Here is a 21,338-nt window from a genome sequence, read left to right as displayed (position 1 = left end):
AGACAAAGAAGGCCATTACATAATGGTAAAGGGATTAATTCAACAGGAAGAGCTAACTATCCTAAATATATATGCACCCAATACAGGAGCACCCAGACTCATAAAGCAAGTCCTTAGAGACCTACAAAGAGACTTAGACTCTCACACAATAATAATGGGAGACTTTACACCCTACTGTCAATATTAGACAGATCAATGAGACAGAAAATTAACAAGGATATCCAGGAATTGAACTCAGCTCTGCACCAAGTGGACCTAACAGACATCTACAGAACTCCCCACCCAAAATCAACAGAATATACATTCTTCTCAGCACCATATCGCACTTATTCCAAAATTGACCACATAGTTGGAAGTAAAGCACTCCTCAGCAAATGTAAAAGAACAGAAATTATAACAAACTGTCTCTCAGACCACAGTGCAATCAAACTAGAGCTCAGTATTAAGAAACTCACTCAAAACCGCTCAACTACATGGAAACTGAACAACCTGCACCTGAATGACTACTGGGCAAATAATAAAATGAAGGCAGAAATAACACCTCTATGCAAATAAATGAAAAAATCTAGACGAAATGGATAAATTCCTGGACACAAACACCTTCCCAATACTAATGCAGGAAGAAGTTGAATCTCTGAATAGACCAATAACAGGCTCTGAAATTGAGGCAACAATTAATAGCCTACCAACCAAAAAAAGTCCAGGACCAGATGGATTCACAGCCAAATTCTACCAGAGGTAAAAGGATGAGCTGATACCATTCCTTCTGAAACTACTCCAATCAATAGAAAAAAAGGGAATCCTCCCTAACTCATTTTATGAGGCCAGCATCATCCTGATACCAAAGCCTGACAGAGATACAACAAAAAAAGAGAATTTTAGACCAATATCCCTGATGAACATCAGTGCAAAATCCTCAATAAAATACTGGCAACCTGAATCCAGAAACACATCAAAAAACTTATCCACCATGACCAACAGGGCTTCATCCCTGGGATGCAAGGCTGTTTCAACATAAGCAAATCAATAAACACAATCCAGCATATAAACAGAAGCAACGACAAAAACCACATGATTATCTCAATAGATGCAGAAAAGGCCTTTGACAAAATTCAACAGCCCTTCATGATAAAAACTCTCAATAAATTCGGTATTGATGGGATGTATCTCAAAATAATAAGAGCTATTTATGACAAACCCACGGCCAATATCATACTGAAAGAGCAAAAACTGGAAGCATTCCCTTGGAAAACTGGCAGAAGACAGGGATGCCCTCTCTCACCACTCCTATTTAACACAGTATTGGAAGTTCTGGCCAGGGCAATCAGGCAGCAGAAAGAAATAAAGGGTATTCAGTTAGGTAAAGAGGAAGTCAAATTGTCCCTGTTGCAGATGACATGATTGTATATCTAGAAAAACCCCATTGTTTCAGCCCAAAATCTCCTGAGGCTGATAAGCAACTTCAGCAAAGTCTCAGGATACAAAATCAATGCGCAAAAATCACAAGCATTCTTATACACCAACAACAGACAAACAGAGAGCCAAATCATGAGTGAACTCCCATTCACAACTGCTTCAAAGACAATAAAATACCTAGGAATCCAACTAAAAAGGATGTGAAGGACCTCTTCAAGGAGAACTACAAACCACTGCTCAACCAAATAAAAGAGGATATAAACAAATGGAAGAATATTCCATGCTCATTGATAGGAAAAATCAGTATTGTGAAAATGGCCATACTGCCCAAGGTCATTTATACATTCAATGCCATCCCCATCAAGCTACCAATGAGTTTCTTCACAGAATTGGAAAAAACTACTTTAAAGTTCATATGGAACCAAAAAAGAGCCGCATTGCCAAGTCAATCCTAAGCCAAAAAAAGAAAGCTGGAGGCATCACACTACCTGACTTCAAACTGTACTACAAGGCTACAGTAACCAAAACAGCATGGTACTGGTACCAAAACAGAGATATAGACCAATGGAACAGAACAGAGCCCTCAGAAATAATACCACACATCTACAACCATCTGATCTTCGACAAACCTGACAAAAACAAGAAATGGGGAAAGGATTCCATATTTAACAAATGGTGCTGGGAAAACTGGCTAGCCATATGTAGAAAGCTGAAACTGGATCCTTTCCTTACACCTTATACAAAAAATTAATTTGAGATGGATTAAAGACTTAAATGTTAAACCTAAAACCATAAAAACCCTAGAAGAAAACCTAGGCAATACCATTCAGGACATAGGCATAGGCAAGGGCTTCATGTCTAAAACACCAAAAGCAACGGCAACAAAAGCCAAAATTGACAAATGGGATCTAATTAAACTAAAGAGCTTCTGCACAGCAAAAGAAACTACCATCAGAGTGAACCTACAGAATGGGAGGACATTTTTGCAATCTACTCATCTGACAAAGGGCTAATATCCAGAATCTACAAAGAACTCAAACAAATTTACAAGAAAAAATCAAATAATCACATCAAAAAGTGGGTGAAGGATATGAAGAGACACTTCTCAAAAGAAGACATTGATGCAGCCAACAGACACATGAATAAATGCTCATCATCACTGGCCATCAGAGAAATGCAAATCAAAACCACAATGAGATACCATCTCACACCAGTTAGAATGGTGATCATTAAAAAGTCAGGAAACAACAGATGCTGGAGAGGATGTGGAGAAATAGGAACGCTTTTACACTGTTGGTGGGACTGTAAACTAGTTCAACCATTGTGGAAGACAGTGTTGCAATTACTCAGGGATCTATAACCAGAAATACCATTTGACCCTTCCATCTCATTGCTGGGTATATATCCAAAGGATTATAAATCATGCTACTATAAAGACACATGCACACGTGTTTATTGCAGCACTATTCACAATACCAAAGATGAAATGAATGCAAATGTCCAATAATGATAGACCCGATTAAGAAAATGTGGCACATATACACCATGGAATACTATGCAGCCACAAAAAATGATGAGTTCATGTCCTTTGTAGGGACATGGATGAAGCTTGAAACCATCATTCTCAGGAAGGTATTGCAAGGACAAAAAAACAAACACTGCATGTTCTCACTGATAGGTGGGAATTGAACAATGAGAACACTTGGACACAAGAAGGGGAACATCACACACTGAGGTCTGTTGTGGGGTGGGGGGATGGGGGAGGGATAGCATTAGGAGATATACCTAATGTAAATGAGAGGTTAATGGGTGCAGCACACCAACATGGCACATGTATACACATGTACCCTAGAACTTAAAATATAATTTAAATAAATAAATAAATAAATAAATAATAAAAATTGTATATAATGAAAATCTGCACTTACCTAAGCAATCTACAGATTGAACACAATCCATATTAAAATACCAGTGACATTCTTCACACATATAGAAAAATAATCCTAAAATTTTGATGTAACCATTCAAAATACCCAGAATAGCCAAAGCCATTGTGAACAAAAAGAATAAAACTGGAGGAATCATATTACCTGACTTCAAATTACATTACAAAGCTATAATAACCAAAATAGCATGGTAGTATCATAAAAACAGACACACAGACCAATGGAACAGAGTAGAGATCCCAGAAATAAATTCACACATATGCAGTGAATTCATTTTCAACAAAAGTGCCAAGAACATACATAGAGGAAAGAACAGACTCCTCAATAAATGGTGCTAGAAAACTGGATATCCACATGCAGAGAATGAACCTACACTCCTATTTTTTGCCATATACAAAAATCAAATCAAAATGGATTAACATTGAAATCTAAGACCTCAAACTATGGAACTATGGAAGAAAACATTAGCGAAACTCTCCAAGACATTGGTCTTAGCAAAAATGTCCTGAGTAAGACTTCAAAAACACAGGCAACCAAAGCATAAATGGACAAATGGGATCACATCAAGCTAAAAAGCTTCTGCAGAGCAAAGGAAACAATCAACAAAGTAAAGATAACCCACAGAAGGGTAGAAAATATTTGCAAACTATCTATCAGACAAGGTATTAATACTCAGAATATATAAGGAGCTAAAACAACTCAATAGAAAAGAAAACGAAATAATTCAATTTAAAAATAGGCAAAAATATCTGAAGAGACATTTCTCAAAAGAAGACATGCAAATGGACAACAGGCATATAAAAAATGTATTTTGGCCGGGCGCGGTGGCTCAAGCCTGTAATCTCAGCACTTTGGGAGGCCGAGACGGGCGGATCACGAGGTCAGGAGATCAAGATCATCCTGGCTAACCCGGTGAAACCCCGTCTCTACTAAAAAATACAAAAAACTAGCCGGGCGAGGTGGCGGGCGCCTGTAGTCCCAGCTACTCGGGAGGCTGAGGCAGGAGAATGGCATGAGCCCGGGAGGCGGAGCTTGCAGTGAGCTGAGATCCGGCCACTGCACTCCAGCCCGGGCCACAGAGCAAGACTCCGTCTCAAAAAAAAAAAAAATGTATTTTATCCAAAAGACAGGCAAATAACAAATGCTAACAGGATGTGGAGAAAAGGAACCCCTGTACACTGTTGATGAAAATGTAAAGTAGAACCACCACCATGGAGAACATTTTGGAGACCCCTCGAAAAACTAAAATACAGCTACCATATGAGCCAGCTTTCCCACTGCTAGCTATGCACTCGAAAAAAAGAAATTAATGTATCAAAGAGATATCTGCATTCCCATGTTTATTGCAGCACTATTCACAATAGCCAGGAAATGCAATCAACTTAAGTGTCCATCAACAAGCAAAAGGATAAACAAAATGTGGTACATATGCACAATGGAATATTATTCAGTCATAAAAAGCAAATGAGATCCTGTCATTTGCAACAACGTGAATGAAACTGCAGGACATTATTTTAAACAAAATAAACGAAATGTGGAAAGATAAATTTTGCCTATTCTTATTCATATATAGGAGCTAAAAATTAAAACATTTGAAGTCACAGAAATACAGAATAGAATGATGGGTAGCAGGAGCTGGAAAGAATAGTGGGGGTGTGGGAGGACATTAATGTATGCAAAAATATAGTTATGTAGAATGAATAAAATCTAGTACTTTATAGCAAAATAGGGTAACTATAGTCAAAAAATTATTTATTATATATTTTAAAATAACAAAAAGTGGAATTGGAATGTTCCTAACACAAATGATAAATGCTTGAAGTGATAGATACCCCATGACCTTGATGTGATTAGTATTAATATAAATCGCATTACTGTATCAAAATATCACGTGTACCACATAAATATATACACCTATTATGTATAATTATTATACAGTAATAATTAAAAATTTAAAAAATAAGTTTAATAATGTTATCACAGAGGTAAAAATGTAGGTGTTAAGCATTACTCAAACCCATCTTCAAATCGTTTAAAAAGTCAGTTAAGGCCGGGCGCGGTGGCTCAAGCCTGTAATCTCAGCACTTTGGGAGGCCGAGACGGGCGGATCACGAGGTCAGGAGATCGAGATCATCCTGGCTAACCCGGTGAAACCCCGTCTCTACTAAAAATACAAAAAACTAGCTGGGCGAGGTGGCGGGCGCCTGTAGTCCCAGCTACTCCGGAGGCTGAGGCAGGAGAATGGCGTGAACCTGGGAGGCGGAGCTTGCAGTGAGCTGAGATCCGGCCACTGCACTCCAGCCCGGGCGACAGAGCAAGACTCCGTCTCAAAAAAAAAAAAAAAAAAAAAAAGGTCAGTTAAGTCTATGAATAGACTATGCCTAATTTTGCCCAACAAATATACAAATTGTGAAAGCTTCTAAATGAAAATGACTCATCTCAAAGTTCAGAAGGACAAAAATGATTGGAATATTTTTATTCAATCCTGCTTTTAAAGGCAACTCTGAATCTATAAGCTTATAAGAAATATAAGGTGAGTTGGACTAGATAAAATATGCAGGGGATTTTTAAAATCTTCCCTTACCCATATGTGACCAAGATATTATATTTTAATGGGTTTAATGAATACCACAAATATTTGACTATTGCTTGTCCTCATTGTATGGCCAGTTCATAACTATTGTACTCATATAATCCTAGAAACCTTGTAGTATAGTTTGAAGTCAGGTAGCGTGATGCCTCCAGCTTTGTTCTTTTGGCTTAGGATTGTCTTGGCAATGCGGGCTCTTTTTTTGAACAGACACTTCTCAAAATAAGACATTCATACAGCCAACAGACACATGAAAATATGCTCATCACCACTCGCCATCAGATAAATGCAAATCAAAACCACAATGAGATACCGTCTCACACCAGTTAGAATGGCAATCATTAAAAGGTCAGGAAACAACAGATGCTGGAGAGGATGTGGAGAAATAGGAACACTTTTACATGTTGATGGGACTGTAAACTAGTTCAACCACTGTGGAAAACAGTGTGGCAATGCCTCAAGGATTTAGAACTAGAAATACCATTTGACCCAGCCATCCCATTACTGGGTATATACCCAAAGGATTATAAATCATGCTGCTATAAAGACACATGCACATGTATGTTTATTGTGGCACTATTCACAATAGCAAAGACTTGGAATCAACCCAAATGTCCCTCAGTGACAGACTAGATTAAGAAAATGTGGCACATACACAGCATGGAACACTATGCAGCCATAAAAAAGGATGAGTTCATGTCCTTTGTAGGGACATGGATGCAGCTGGAAACCATCATTCTCAGCAAACTATCGCAATAACGAAAACCAAACACTGCATGTTCTCACTCATAGGTGGGAATTGAACAGTGAGATCACACACAAGAAGGGGATCTTCACACATTGGGGCCTATTGTGGGTGCAGGACACCAACATGGCACATGTATACATATGTAACAAACCTGCACGTTGTACACATGTACCCTAGAACTTAAAGTATAATAAAAATAAATAAATAAAATAAAAAAATAATAAAAAATAATCCTAGAAACCATTCTATAGGGCTAATAATCCTAAAATAAATTATGTTTCCATTGGAACAATGTCATAATTGGTAAGGCCTTCCTGATCAAGGACTTAGTGTCGAAAAAGCAAGAGCTCTATCAGACAGTGCATCATAAGAAATATCTGTGTATTTGTATAATAAATTACAATGTCAAAACTGTGCATAAGCACATCACACACAATTCTTGTTACTAGAAGCCTTAATTCACATCTATATAAACATATATCATTATTTAACCAGAAATTTTACCTTTAATTTATTCATATTTATTAGATGCCTATTTTTGCACCAGGTACTATATTAATGACTGCAAGAAATGCCAGTATATACACAATTCCTTCCATTTAAAAGACTGAAATCTTTAAGATAAAATGAGACACATTTGAATAACTATGCGGTGAGTGTTATATGCATGATACAATTTAGAAGGGTACTGAAAGGAAAATATGATTAGTAACTGGAAAAACAAATAAAAGCATAAAGGATTAGGGCTGTTAATCTAAAATTTATGCCAATTATCAACAAATGTAATTTCATGTTTAATGAGTAATACTTGGGATTTTCTTCCTTAAAATGTATAAGAATTGAGGAGAATGATTCATGTGGCTCCATTTCCTTAAAAATATTAATGGCTTCCATTTTTATTAGATGTCCCTGTAACCATGCCATATTTGCTTTAATTCTATTAACCATCGGTTACACTAAAAACTGCAATAGTTATTTTAACTCCCTAAAGCCATTAACATTTTACATACTGCAAAGTCTCATTCAGAATTTTAAGATTAAGAAGAGAAATTTTCAAAATCAGATCTTCTAATTATCATTTGTCTTCTTTGCTTTTTTTTGAGACAGAGTCTTTCTCTGTTGCCCAGGCTGGAGTGCAGTGGTGCGATCTCGGCTCACTGCAACCTATTTCCCACATTCAAGAGATTCTCCTGCCTCAGCCTCCCGAGTAGCTGGGAATACAGGCACCCACCACTGCGCCCGGTTAATTTTTTGTATTTTTAGTAGACACGGGGTTTCACCGTGTTAGCCAGGATGTTCTTGATCTCCTAACTTCATGACCCACCCACCTCGGCCTCCCAAATTGCTGGGATTACAGGCGTGAGCCACCGCGCCCAGCCTGTCTTGTTTTTAATTTCAAGCTCGAACAACTTTCATGCCATGAAACAGAAGTGTGAAGGTGCATACACCAAATGGGCCCAGTAGGATTCTTTTGCTCGGTGGATTGCACAAGTGGGGTGTTTTGAGACTGATTTTTATTTTTAATATGAATCATGAGATTCATTTTGTATGTTCTTCTTTACTGTCCCAACTTTCTTTCAGCATACCTGCTCAGCACTCACAGCTGGGTCTCAGTTAAAGAAATGAAGAAAAGACACAAGAAACTTATGCATATATTTAACAGTGCCATTGATTGTGTGAAATAAGGCAATTTCACAGGGAAATTATGCATATATTTAACAGTGTCATTGACTGTGTGAAATAAGGCAATTTCCCGTTTCAGGGAAACGGGAGTTCATGTGTCTATTTTAAATGTTCTTAATTTTTTATTTCGATGCTCACAATCCAAATCAAGAATGCTCCACCCATTCTGAACTTAAAGATGGTCAAAATGGTTAAATCAGTTGTATTGGCAAGATAATGTTTAACCTTATGTCTCCCTTTGGGAACTCAAAAATCCTCAAGTAGTGTCTCTTTCATCTTTGATTTTTCAGAGCAGATTGTCAATGAATATTTATTTTAAGAAACTGTGAATGTTTTAATGAATGAAGAAATGAAGAATTATAATAAATAAAGAATAAGCTTATAAATGAGAAAACAGCAGGCCCCAGAAGAAAAGTAAATGAACAGTAAAGTGCTTGGCTATCTCAAATAGGGTACAATTAGTCTTATATATTATTCTACTATTATCAATAACTAAATTCTGCAGTTCAACATACCAAAAAATTAAAATGTGATATGAGATGTTAATGATCTGCAAGTAACTACTTCTTAATAATCAAATATAAATCTGATTTTTCTTCTACCAAAGTCCTACAGTTATGTTTTTACTGTGTCATTCACAGTTTCCACATAAAAGCAGCAGGATGCTAAATGAAAGAAAACATGCTGTGTCAGAGTAAAACTGGCCATAAATGAAAGTTGCCTGAATCACTCAGCACAAACAGTACAGCGCAACTTTGCAAATGCATTTGCTGAGGAATCTGAAGACAATACAACTTTCAAAATCAACGGCTTGTTGCAATGAAAATAAATACTTACAAAAATAGTAAAGATTCCTTGAGTCAAGGAAAAAAGTAAACTTAGTTCACTTAAGATACACATCTCAAGGCCTTTAAGTTAGAAAGAGAGAATATTCTAAAGAATAAAACCTGTAATATATATGAATTCTTCAATTTCAGAGATGTTTTCATCTTTTCAACCACAAAGACCAGCACAGTATGAAGCACAAAGTCAGGGCCCATTAAACGTCTTTTGACAAAAGGGAAAGAGGAGGCAAACAGTAAATCTCGGTTAATTAAAAGAACTTGGATACAACAAAATATTTGGGAATATGATAGTCATTAAGTGCTCATCAAACCTGAGTCTCCACCTCTAGATACAGGAAAGTGATTATTCTTCTTGGCTGCTTTTGTTTCTAGTTTGGGCCATATGATTAGATCTGACCAATGAGTTGTGAGCAGAAGTAAAGTGAGTCTCACAATTCAAAGTATTTTATTACAGGGACCTCCAGAGATTTCTTTCTTTTTTGCCAGGGTGAAAGGCAATGTTTGCAAAGTTAGCTGCTTCAACAGCCTGAATACAGGAGGAGAAGACACTGAACAGAACCCTGATGCCTTCCACAACAACCATGTAGCCTAAGTGAGAAAGAAATCCATATTATATAAAGTCGTTAGATTTGGAAGTTATTTTTTATTTATTTTATTTATTTACTTATTCATTTATTTTTGAGAAGGAGTCTCATTTTGTCGTTCAAGCTGGAGTGCAGTGGTGTGATCTTGGCTCACTACAATCTCCAACTCCCAGGTTCAGGCCATTCTCCTGCCTCAGCCTCCTGAGAAGCTGGGATTACAGTCACCTGCCACCATGGCTAGCTAATTTTTATATTTTTACAAAATACAAATAAAGACAGGGTTTCACCATCTTGGCCAGGCTGGTCTCAAACTCCTGACTTCAAGCAATACCCCTGCCTCGGCCTCCCAAAGTGCTGGGACTAGAGGCTTGAGCCACTGCGCCCAGCGGTATTTTTTATCACTTACCAAGTTTACCCTGACTCATCCACTTAGGCATTTTTCCTTCCTTTAATGGTACCAGGTCTTTTGTATTGTTCATTATATATGAATCTACTCTCACATTAACTTTTCTAGAGAGTAATCTTGTAAATATTTAGAATTAGAATTCACTGTGTAAAGCTGTTGGAGAACCCATGACAAATCCTTACATTTATACATTTATATACCATAATCTGGAGAGAAAGTTCCTGAAGTAAGTTCTTTAAAGAAATAAGTTCTCTAACTTTTTTCTAGAATGGCATTTTAATTTTTTTTTGAAAATCCCAAGGAAGGTATTCAGAAAGTTACTCATTAGAGAAAAATTGGAAAAATACTATAAAGTGGTTTGAAAAAATATAATAAATGTGAACACTTATCAAATTGTTCCAAATTTACTTTGGTTTCTTTTAATAAACCTAAGCAAATCCCAGTTTGCTCTCGGCATTTGATGTTTGAAGAGTTCATACATCCTGTCCTTTCCCTTCCAGACTGAAATACCCCAGAAGTACATAAAAACAATAGAACTGTGGTATATCTAACTATATCTAATCCATTAGGTAATATCTTTGGTCATTCAGGAAATGCTCAGCATCTTAATAAATAGAGCCATATTTTATTATGAAAATTGAAATCTCCATGAACTACATGAAGGTCTGCATTAATGCTAACATTAAAAATTAGGATTCATGAAGTATTACAAAACTCCCAAGTATGAATATCCTCTTTTGTGACAAAGTTCCTTTTTGATGGGATATCTCTCAATAAGGATATTGATACTATTCATGAGCATTTCAAGAAACATGACCGCATTTTAAGTTCAGATTAAGCACTAAATATTGTTCCTGTTTTCCTCTTTTGTATCTCTTATAGAATGCTGCAGCCTAGACTTAGAGTAAGCAAGATTAGACTGCTTTAAATATTTTCATTTTATTACACCAAATTGATGCAAACAATTGAAAAATGGCTCAAATTAATTTTAAATCTAATACATTTTCCCAAAAGATTTTAGGATTTGAACTTAGAAAGGATCCAAATCCAGATCCTATCTCTGCCATTTATGAGCTATGTCATTTTAGGCAAGCTGCTTATCTTCTCAGTGCCTTATTTTCCTCTTTTGCAAAATTTCATCACTACAGTATCGTTTAATTTATAGTACTGTTGTGAGGACTGGATGTGATAAGACGTGTCAGGCATTAAAAGTAGTCCCTTGGTTCAAACAAGCATTAAAAACACATGTTTCTATTATAATTGCTTTAAAATAAAATAACTGAACCGTGGATGCATTCTTAAATACATGCAGTTGCTTAAATTATTTTGGAAGAGGATTATAGAAATGTGTCACTTTTCACACATAGAGCTACAATTTTCCAAATATATGTCACTTGTTTCACATGTATCTAGAACTAAATAATCCCTACCATTTCTTCCTTACAGTGCTACAAGTAAAAAACATATTTCATGCGTTGTAAATTAATTAAGTGTAAAGTAACTGGCCGGGCGTGGTGGCTCACGCCTGTAATCCCAGCACTTTGGGAGGCGATGTCAGTGGATCACGTGAGGTCAGGAGTTCAAGACCAATCAGGCCAACATGGTGAAACCACATCTCTACTAAAATACAAAGATTAGCCTGGCATGGTAGCACACACCTGTGGTCCCAGCTACTCAGGAGGCTGAGTCACAAGAATCACTTGAACCAGGGAGGGGAGGTTGCAGTGAGCCAAGATTGCATCACTGCACTCCAGCCTGGGTGACAGAGCGAGGCTCTGCCTTAAAAAACTAAAAATGAAAATTAAAAAATGAATAAACTGTAAAGTAACTGAAAGATGAGACATAACTTGTGAAATCCAAAGGAAGATGGTAAGATCGTGAAGTAGTATCTGGTAGTTCTCTTTAGGAAATTCAAAAGTTTCAGTATTTAATTCAGTAATTTTCATCTGTAAATCCAATGAACATGTACAATATTTTACGTTTCTGTTCCAAGCCTGATAGACTGTCCACCACCATGGCGGTGGTGTCTTTCTGCCATCTAGTGGAAAAACTATACTACTACAGGCACACTTTTAAAAACTTAAATATAAGGCCCTCAAACAAACAAAACCACTTCTTTTGTTTCTTAAGTTTTATATCTTAAAAGTGGATCTGAGGGCTGGGCGCGGTGGCCCACGCTTGTAATCCCAGCACTCTGGGAGGCTGAGGCGGGTGGATCACTTGAGGTCAGGAATTCAAAACCAGCCTGGCCAACATGGTGAAAACCCATCTCTACTAAAAATACAAAAATTAACCGGGCATGGTGGTGGGTGCCTGTAATCCCAGCTATTCAGGAGGCTGAGGCAGGAGAATTGCTTGAACCTGGGAGGCGGAGGTTGCAGTGAACCAAGATCGCGCCAGTGCACTCCAGCCTGGGCGACAGAGCAAGACTCTGTCTCAAAAAAAAAAACTAAACCTGAGAAGAATGACTTTGTGGTATTATAAGCACTTTTTACATTTTATTTATGTATGTGTGTATGTATTTATTTTATTGAGACCAGGTCTCACTCTGTTGCCCAGGCGGAAGTACAGGGTCGCAATAACTCACTGCAGCCTCCAATTCCTGGACCCAAGATCCTCCCACATCAGCCTTCTGAGTAGCTGGGACTACAGGTGTAAGCCACCACTTCTAGCTAATTATTAAATTTTTTTTTAGAGATGAGTTCGCGATACTTTGCCTAGGCTGGTCTCAAACTAGAATTATTTAAATTAAATGCAGTATGAAAAACATGAGATATGAGAGAATATGTAAAAGGCACAACTTTCAAAGTTGAATAGTGTACCCCTATTAAAATAAATACCTCTCCATGAAGAAATAGTGAAAATGTTGTGATGATAAATGTTTTGTAATACTTCATTAGTCCTAACTTTTAATGGTGCATCAACTGGAAATCTTTTTTAACAAATTTTCATACTTAGATCAAAAATATCCATTGCAACAATAATAATATAACAGCCAATGCACAAAATAACAAAATGAAGCATGAAATATATATTTCCATATGTACAAATGTAAATACACACTCACATAGTCATTTTTTAGTGTAATGGAAACAAGATGCCTATTATCATTTGCTATTTTGTGGTTACAAATTTGCCCAGGATTAAGAAATGGCCACACCAGAAAAAAATGATTAAAACCTCTAACATCAAGCACAGTGATTTTGCTATCACACAATGTTACCTTACTAACTTAAGGCTTCTTCACAAAATAATTATCAGATCTCAATTACCTAATATTTTCATTTGAAACTCAATTACATAAAATGATAGAGATATCATAAGTGATTAATTTTTGAGCATTTTTCACATATATACATGGATAGGTAGGTAGAAAGATTATTTTAAAGGAACATTTTTGGACAACAGATGTTAAATACTCTGCTGAAAAAGGACACATCTGTGAGAAGGTGAGCAAAGTGATCTCCAAAAGGCAGTCACACTCTAATACTTGTGAAACCTGAGGCCACATGGACCCAAAGCTGCAGTTCACCCCTCATCTCTTCCCATCCCTGGGTCTGTCTCATACTATAAGGGAGCTTCATACTAACGCCTCTGTGACACCCTAGTTCACACATAAAAACTCAGACCATGCCTCTCCCCATACACCCCACCTCCACCCTCATACTAAAAGCAGGTTCTACAATTTGGACCAGGAATAGGGTATCCTGATTACCTCCAATGTATGCAAGCATTAGATGAGCATTTCACATTGGTCCTCATAAGCTTCACACCAACTCCTCACCCTTTGTGGAAGGGCACTGCAGGAGGACAGTGAGGTTACGGTCTATTAGGGACTAAGAGTGGTACTGGAGTCAGTGTGATTTACAAAAGGGTATTTTCTAGAGGGCTATATGGTAGAGAGAGGATGCGAAATAATGGTGTCAAAGGAGATCCCCATGTTCAGCATTTTTCCTAGTTTCTGTATTCAAGGGTCTTGTTCTAGAAAAAAGAATGTCAAACTTTCCATGGAAGCAAGGAAGACAGGAACTAAAGACAGCTGTCCTGGTGAACTCCGTCCTGACCTAGATGAAAAATTTGTTTCTCTAACTTGTAATGTCAACTATGCAAACAAATTTTCCCTTCAAATATGAGGTGTCTATCCTGTAGTCTGTGTTCATTCTGCAAGAGGCATGAACATGCCAGATACAGACAGCATTATTTTATTAGAGACAGACGTATGTATATACTTACCAAACTGTTCATTTTTGAAGATGAAGAACCTGGTCTTTGCTTTCTTAAACTATTAACTTCTTCTGTATTTCCATCTTTTGGTTTCAAAATCATTCTGCTACTCCCTGCAGTGCCTTCTGACGAGGATCGCAGTCTCCTCTCTATAAATCTTCCTTCACGAAATGGACTGAGACTACTGGCAAGAACTATGGAAAGGAAAATAAATAAAAATGAACGTAAATATTTAAATGTACTTTTTACAAATGTCCCACTGAAAGATCACGGAAAACTCTTAGTGTTATTCAAAGCTTCTCTATCATGAGAAAACTTTTACATATATAGCATCAGTTTAGTTCACTTAATCATGTAATCTCTTTGAAGCCCAAAACTTTTGGAGTCATCCTTGGTTGCTTCATAGCTCACATGAATCATATAAACAAACCCTGTCCTCATTTCCTACAAACTGTATACAGTATCTGATTCCTTCTACCTCTCTTTCTAAGACCCTGGACCAAATCCAATCTATGCTTGCTTGGTTACTGCAATGTTTGCTACAATTCTCCTGTCTCTGCCTACTCCCATCTGCCTCTCCACCCCCAACACAATCTACATTCCACATGGTAGCCAGAATCATATACTTAAAACATAAATGAGAGCCATCACCACCACTCTTCTAGACAAAAGGTGATGTTTTCCAAATGGCATAACATATTCTTCATAATACGACCTATATGACTGCTCTTTCTGTCCACAAACCAAGGACAGGAGGGGCACACTGTTCACCTGCTCATCTCTGTAACCTCATGTCCTGCTCTCCGCTCCATCACTCTGCTCATGCTACACTGGACTCTTGCTGCTCTGGTACATCACCAGCATGCTCCAGTCCCACACAGCCTTTGACCCACAACTTTGCACTAATATATTTTTCTCAAATATCTATATGACTTATTCTTTAAGTTCCTTCAAACCTTTACCAATATGTTACCTTGGGTATCATCCCACTCACATTTAAAAATGCAAACTGCAATCCCACCTCTGCTTCCTAAGCCTTTATTCTGCTTTAAACTTACCCTCAGCAGTTATCACCATCTGATACAAATAGCATGTTAACTGAGTATCCCCGGTAGAAAGTAAGCCTCAGGAAGGCGGGGATCTAAGCCTGCTTTGTGTACTGCTACATACCTAGTGCCTAATATAGTGTTAAAACCATAAATATTTGCTGAATGAATGAATGAGCAAATGAATAAATTGTTCTAATTAGGCTCAACTACTAGTTTAAAGACTGTCCAGAATCTATTAGTCCAATACATAGCAGTTCTTTTAAAATAACTTTTTAAGCCAATGAATACAAGTTAAATTGTCAGATAACTCAACATTTTATTGTTCGTTCTGATATGATTGTACACCTAATACACTTAGATGTGTATCGGATACTGGCTTAAATGTTTCATACAAAATACAAACTAAATTTAGCATTATGAAGGTTAGTGTCTACAGCAACTCTTTATTGGATAAAATGCATTTACTTAGCTGTTTTTAAAACTTTAAACTTCAAAATTATAAAATCCTTATAAATGGAACACAAATATTTTCGCAAACTAAAGGATAGTATACTGTCCTTGTTGACATTACCAGCTTATTTATCCAAGAATAGCCAACACATTATCAAATCAGCAAAATTAATGTGTTATTGTGTTACAATTAGGATCTGAATCAACATATTAATAGTCTCCAAGATAATTGGTCATTCTCTAATTTCCAGAGAGAGAAACATACACAGTATTCAATTAGGCTTTGAGGAAAGTCATCATTACTAAATAAGAATTAGATGTGTCAGGATAATTACATTTCTATCCCTTTTTTACATAATTTAAAAACTTCCTGACTTTCAATATCAAGTCCATCATTTGCTAACAATGTGATCCTATAAAGTTATTTAACTTACTATAAATCTTAGTTATTAATACGACATGCAAAATTTTTATAAGGACTATATAAAATAGTGCATTCAATTTTCTTAGTACATTTTTGGGCACATATTAATTGTACAAAAGGGCAACCATCATTAATATCATCATCATTATCATATTCTCATGATTGTATTACAGGTAAAGAAGCTACGCATGTATGACTAAAGCCAAGACCACAGACAAGAATACAAAGTTCAAAAAATGGACAAAACATGGTCAGGTGCATAAAAGTGATCTTGTATCAAATGAGAAAAGTATTAAGACAGCTGGAAAATTAACTCATGTATTTAAAACTTTAAAATTTCATGTTTGTGGATGAACTATATAATCCTATTCCTCGTGACATTATGTTATATAAATTTTATTTCATATTTTAAGTCATGACATGTAGTAAAGCATAGTTATGGAGAGCCAGAGCTTTGGATTCAGAGTTGTAACTTGACTGCACTACTTACTAGCCGTATGATTTTTTAGCCTCTGTTTACACATTTGTAAAATGGGAAACATAGGCGCCTACCTCATAGGATTTGTATCCCAATAAATGAATTACTAGTTTTGCGATTGTCGACACACAATTTACCTTTGCTCCCATTTTCTTGCCTGCAAAATAGCTTATAATAATAGTAGCAATTGCAATCATTTTAAGTAATGTATATAAAGTAATATCTAGGACATAATAATCACTTCCAAATTTGGGGAAATTAGTAGTAGTAGTAGCATTAATGATAGTAGAGAAAAAGGAATTAAAATATGTCTAAGATAGCCCAGCAGGTGGTATGTATTCAATAATTTTCTTGAACTGAATTTCATGTTAAAAAAGCAAAATTTTCTGTAGCCATATTAGAGTAATTCACATATACTACCACTTTTTTTAAACTAAAGAGAAGGTGTCCAAAGTTGCACAGTTAATGTCAGAGGCAGAGTTGAAACCTGTCTCCAGCTTCCAAAGATAGGTTATTTTTAAGCTTACAATTCTGTTTTTGTGTCTAGAGATAGGAATTATTTATGTTGAAACATAGATCCTACTTAATAATGAAAGCTTAGTTAACAAAGGAAATAATGTTAAATTATACAAATTTTATAGTGATTTTAGCTGGAATATATCAATTTCATTAAATAAGAAATACCAATGCCTCTATAATAAACTCTATAAAAGACAGTCCTTACTTTGGAGAAATCCACATTGCAAACAGAATTAGTTTCCTTTCACTTTCTTCTGAAGGTGCTCCAATAAGCACCATAACTAGAGGCTGCTTCTTAGTTATGGATAACATAACTAAGAAAAAATGAATAATACTGCTGAATTACATTTTCAGCATAATACAATTGATGTAAGTTTAAAATCAAGCAGGGGAAACATTTAACACAAATTGCAAATAGGAAACCATTTTGAAAGTGAAAAACAAGAAAAATGTGGTTTCCATTTATGAGATAGAATAAGAAAACTGAATAAAGTATAATGAAAATCAATTCATATCATTTGTTACACAAAGAAAATCAGCATACCTTTGGCAGGATTTGCTTCATATCCATATGACGTTTTGTTAAAAATATGATGATCACCAGAAGCAGGTATTATCTTTGAATCTGAAATAGGATGAATCCCTTTAACATGTTCAGATATTGCTTTATGTTGCTCATAAAATCCAAGTTTCCTTGGGGAGTCTGTCCCCAACATTGTTTCACCATTTTGTAACCCTATATTTTTTTCTATTTCAGTATCTGCTGGTAGGTTACTCTCTGAGTGTCTCACACTTGTAGCAGGTAGTTCAGCAATTTGTAATAACACTTCCTTCTGATTAGCAGCAGAGGTTTCTGGTAAGGAATTCGATTCAGTGCTACATTGACCCTCTAACCTATATTTCCCGGGAGACATAATTGCACAGGGGACAGTTCCCTTAAGTTCTATTGTTGTCTTTGTAACAGCAGCAGGATTGAGAGACATCTGAGAGGTAGAATCATTGTGGCCAAAGTTGTCACAGTGGGATGCCATGCTTCCACTTTTAGAAAATGGATCCGTTTCAGACACAGAATCTTCAGTCAAGGCTAAAAATTCTGAAGGTGTCTGAGCTGTGGTAAGATCAGCAGAAAGCAAAGGAGATTGTAAAGAGCTTCCTGCCCGTTCTGTTACATCCACAGAGCAGGACGGCGAAGCTCTTACTAACACAGGTTCTCTCTCTTGGTACTGTGTAACTTCCAATGAGAATTCAGACTGCTGTACCAATGAAATAGATTGGCTCTGTAGAACTGGCTTAGAAAATTTATAGTGAGATGAAAAAGATTTAGGGAGTAGCTTCCTTGTTGACTGCTTAACAGAACGGCGAGTTTGGTCTTCTGTGAAACCAGAATCATCCCCTTCACTTTTGCCAGAACTTAGACAATTTATAAAGACATTCTTGTTAGTTGAGTGCTCTTTTTCCCTTTCAAAGTCCTCTGTCAAAGATCTTGTTATCTTTTTATTTCGTGAACTATTAAAACCAACAGAATGTCTTCCCCTGGTCTTAATATGTTCTTCCAAACTCAGTTTCTGCATATTGCTGTGACCAGGTTGAGCACCATTTGAAATACTAAGGTTCTGGTTGGTAGGTTCTTGCTTAGGCTCACTCCCCTTCTTATGGTGGAAGCTAATGGAAGGAGTACGGAATATGCTCCTCCGTTTACCTGTGCTACCTGAGCTTGAGTTAGTGCTGGAAGGAGAGGAGCTGTGGACACCAACTGTATTACTGGAAGAAGGTGAAGAAGGAAGAGAATCATGTCTTCTGCTAATACTTCTTCTGAATATTGGCAACCGGGAGACCAGGGTAGATCGTCTTGATCCTGAGTCCCCCATTGGGACTCCAAGGCTTGCACTGTGAAAGCCAACTTAGCAGCCTGAGAAAGGTTAAAACAAAAAGAACAAGTCAATAGAATTCAACTATAAATAATACATTTTAAAACAAAATACTGTTTTTCAAGACACGAAATAGAATTTGGTTTATACTAAAACAATCAATAACAAAAATCTGATACCTAATAAACACTTTTGAATTTGTAAGTAGTAAAAATCACCCAATAACTTGTACTGATATTTTATAATGATGCAAACATTTTAATATTAAGAAAAATATTTAAAGTTTATTCAAGAGTGTTGGCTTTGGAGACACCAGGTATTTAAGACCCAGACTTACTACTTATAGCTGTTCCATAATTTTAGCAAACTGTTTATTCTTAACTTTTTATGTTTTTTTTTTTTAGATGCAGTAGGCACATGACAGACATAATAGTTTTTGTCCGGATAAATGCGCCACCATGAGTCTTGTCAGAGACTACTAGAAGTATTTTCATTTTATACCACATGACTCAAAAAGTTACTGACAGGAGCTCAACAGAATCATAAACAAGACAATGGTATAGCCTGACACTACAATCAGCACTCAAAGAAAAACCAATTGCTATAGACTTTTTTTCTCTCTTTTTTTTTCTCTCTCTCTTTTTTTAAATTATACTTTAAGTTCTAGGGTATATGCACAACATGCAGGTTTGTTACATATGTATTCATGTGCCATGTTGGTGTGCTGCACCCATCAACTCGTCATTTACAATAGGTATTTCTCTTATTGCCATCCCTCCCCCTTACCCCTACCTCACCACAAGTTTCATCTGGGAAGCTGAGAGATAAGCAGGCCATTGGAAGAAGAAACTAAATCACAAGGATATAACGTAGGGTTACAAACAAGTTAAACTTATGAGAGAACCACAGGTGTCAGTTGAAGAAAATACTTGAATAAAAACTAAGACAGTTGGTAACGTTGAGAGAAGTGAGAATACATACTGAGAGAATCAAAAGCATAGAAAATTTATGAACCATATTAATGTCAGTATATTCAGGGTATCAATGGAGAAGATAAAGGAGGAGAAGGACAAGGGTGAGGAGAGGTGGCAGCTACAACTCATCAACTGTGACGTACCAGGTACTTTCCCACAGATTATCTCTTTCACACCTTGTATTTCTAGAAATAGGTAATAAGACTATGAACATTTTACAACAGAAAAACAACTTGTGTAATGTCATTCAGCCAACACCTGGCAAAACAGGAATAAAAAACCAAGCCTTATCTAACTACAGGGTAAGCTCATAATCAGCATGGTACATACTACTTTCACTAAAGTAATTAGTCATGAACTCCTACTGCTGAATGAAGGCCCTGCTACGTTTCTACATCAGGGATTCAAACTTGTACAGCAAATATTGTTATTCTGGTGACCACCATTTTTCATTGATTTTTAAACTGTACCTGATTTGGATGCTATTTTGTTTAGGAGTTTTGCTTAATCCTTCAACTGTAATGCACCCTTTCCCTTTGAAAATTGAACCAGACTCTGTTTCATTTTCTTAGTTTTTACAACCAAAACTACCTGACTAAAAATTAATACTATACAAAATTTAAAATCCTCTATTTTATCATCCTTGTAAATATGAGAATTGATCAAGTAAAATACTTTCATTTCCTTGAACAAGTATGTGACAAAAATGACGAATATTTGCTTTTAGATATTCATTCATAACTATTTAATATTTTTCTCCAAACAACATAAAATCTGACATATTTGTATTATAAGATTTTTAGTGGATGATTTTTCACTACAGTCAATGACTTTAATTTTAAAACTTGATTTTATTTTTAATTCACAGATGACAATTTTATATACTTATGAGGTATAATGTGATTTTTGATATGTGTTTATATTATGAAATAATTAAGCAAATTAACATACCTGTCACCTCATATACATACCATTTTTTGTAGTGACAGCATTTAAAATCTACTCCTTTAGCCATTTTGAAACATGCAGTACGTTATTATTAACTATAGTCACCACGCTGTGTAATCAATCTCTAAAACTTATTTCTCCTGTCTAACTGAAACTCTGTACCCTCTAAACATTATTTCCCCATTC

The 21,338-nt window shown here is 36.2% G+C and overlaps 1 protein-coding gene across 2 annotated transcripts in view; it reads right to left on the bottom strand.

Annotated features, from left to right (window-relative positions):
* Positions 1 to 21,338, bottom strand: part of CCSER1 (coiled-coil serine rich protein 1) — an 870,293-nt gene that overhangs the window by 680,402 nt on the left and 168,553 nt on the right. For both annotated transcript variants that reach the window (XM_033214831.1, XM_033214832.1), the window contains exons 2-3: positions 17,907 to 19,271; positions 14,452 to 14,636 (exon numbers count right to left, since the gene is read on the bottom strand). In XM_033214831.1, coding sequence (XP_033070722.1) covers positions 14,452 to 14,636; positions 17,907 to 19,230 — 1,509 coding nt within the window. In that variant the 5' untranslated portion in view covers positions 19,231 to 19,271. The remainder of the gene's footprint in view (positions 1 to 14,451; positions 14,637 to 17,906; positions 19,272 to 21,338) is intronic.

Source organism: Trachypithecus francoisi, unplaced genomic scaffold, assembly GCF_009764315.1.
Source record: "Trachypithecus francoisi isolate TF-2019V2 unplaced genomic scaffold, Tfra_2.0 Lachesis_group1, whole genome shotgun sequence".
Classification (NCBI taxonomy): Eukaryota; Metazoa; Chordata; class Mammalia; order Primates; family Cercopithecidae; genus Trachypithecus; species Trachypithecus francoisi.
The sequence above is the reverse complement of the archived record's forward strand: the minus strand, read 5'-3'. Positions and strand labels throughout refer to the sequence as shown.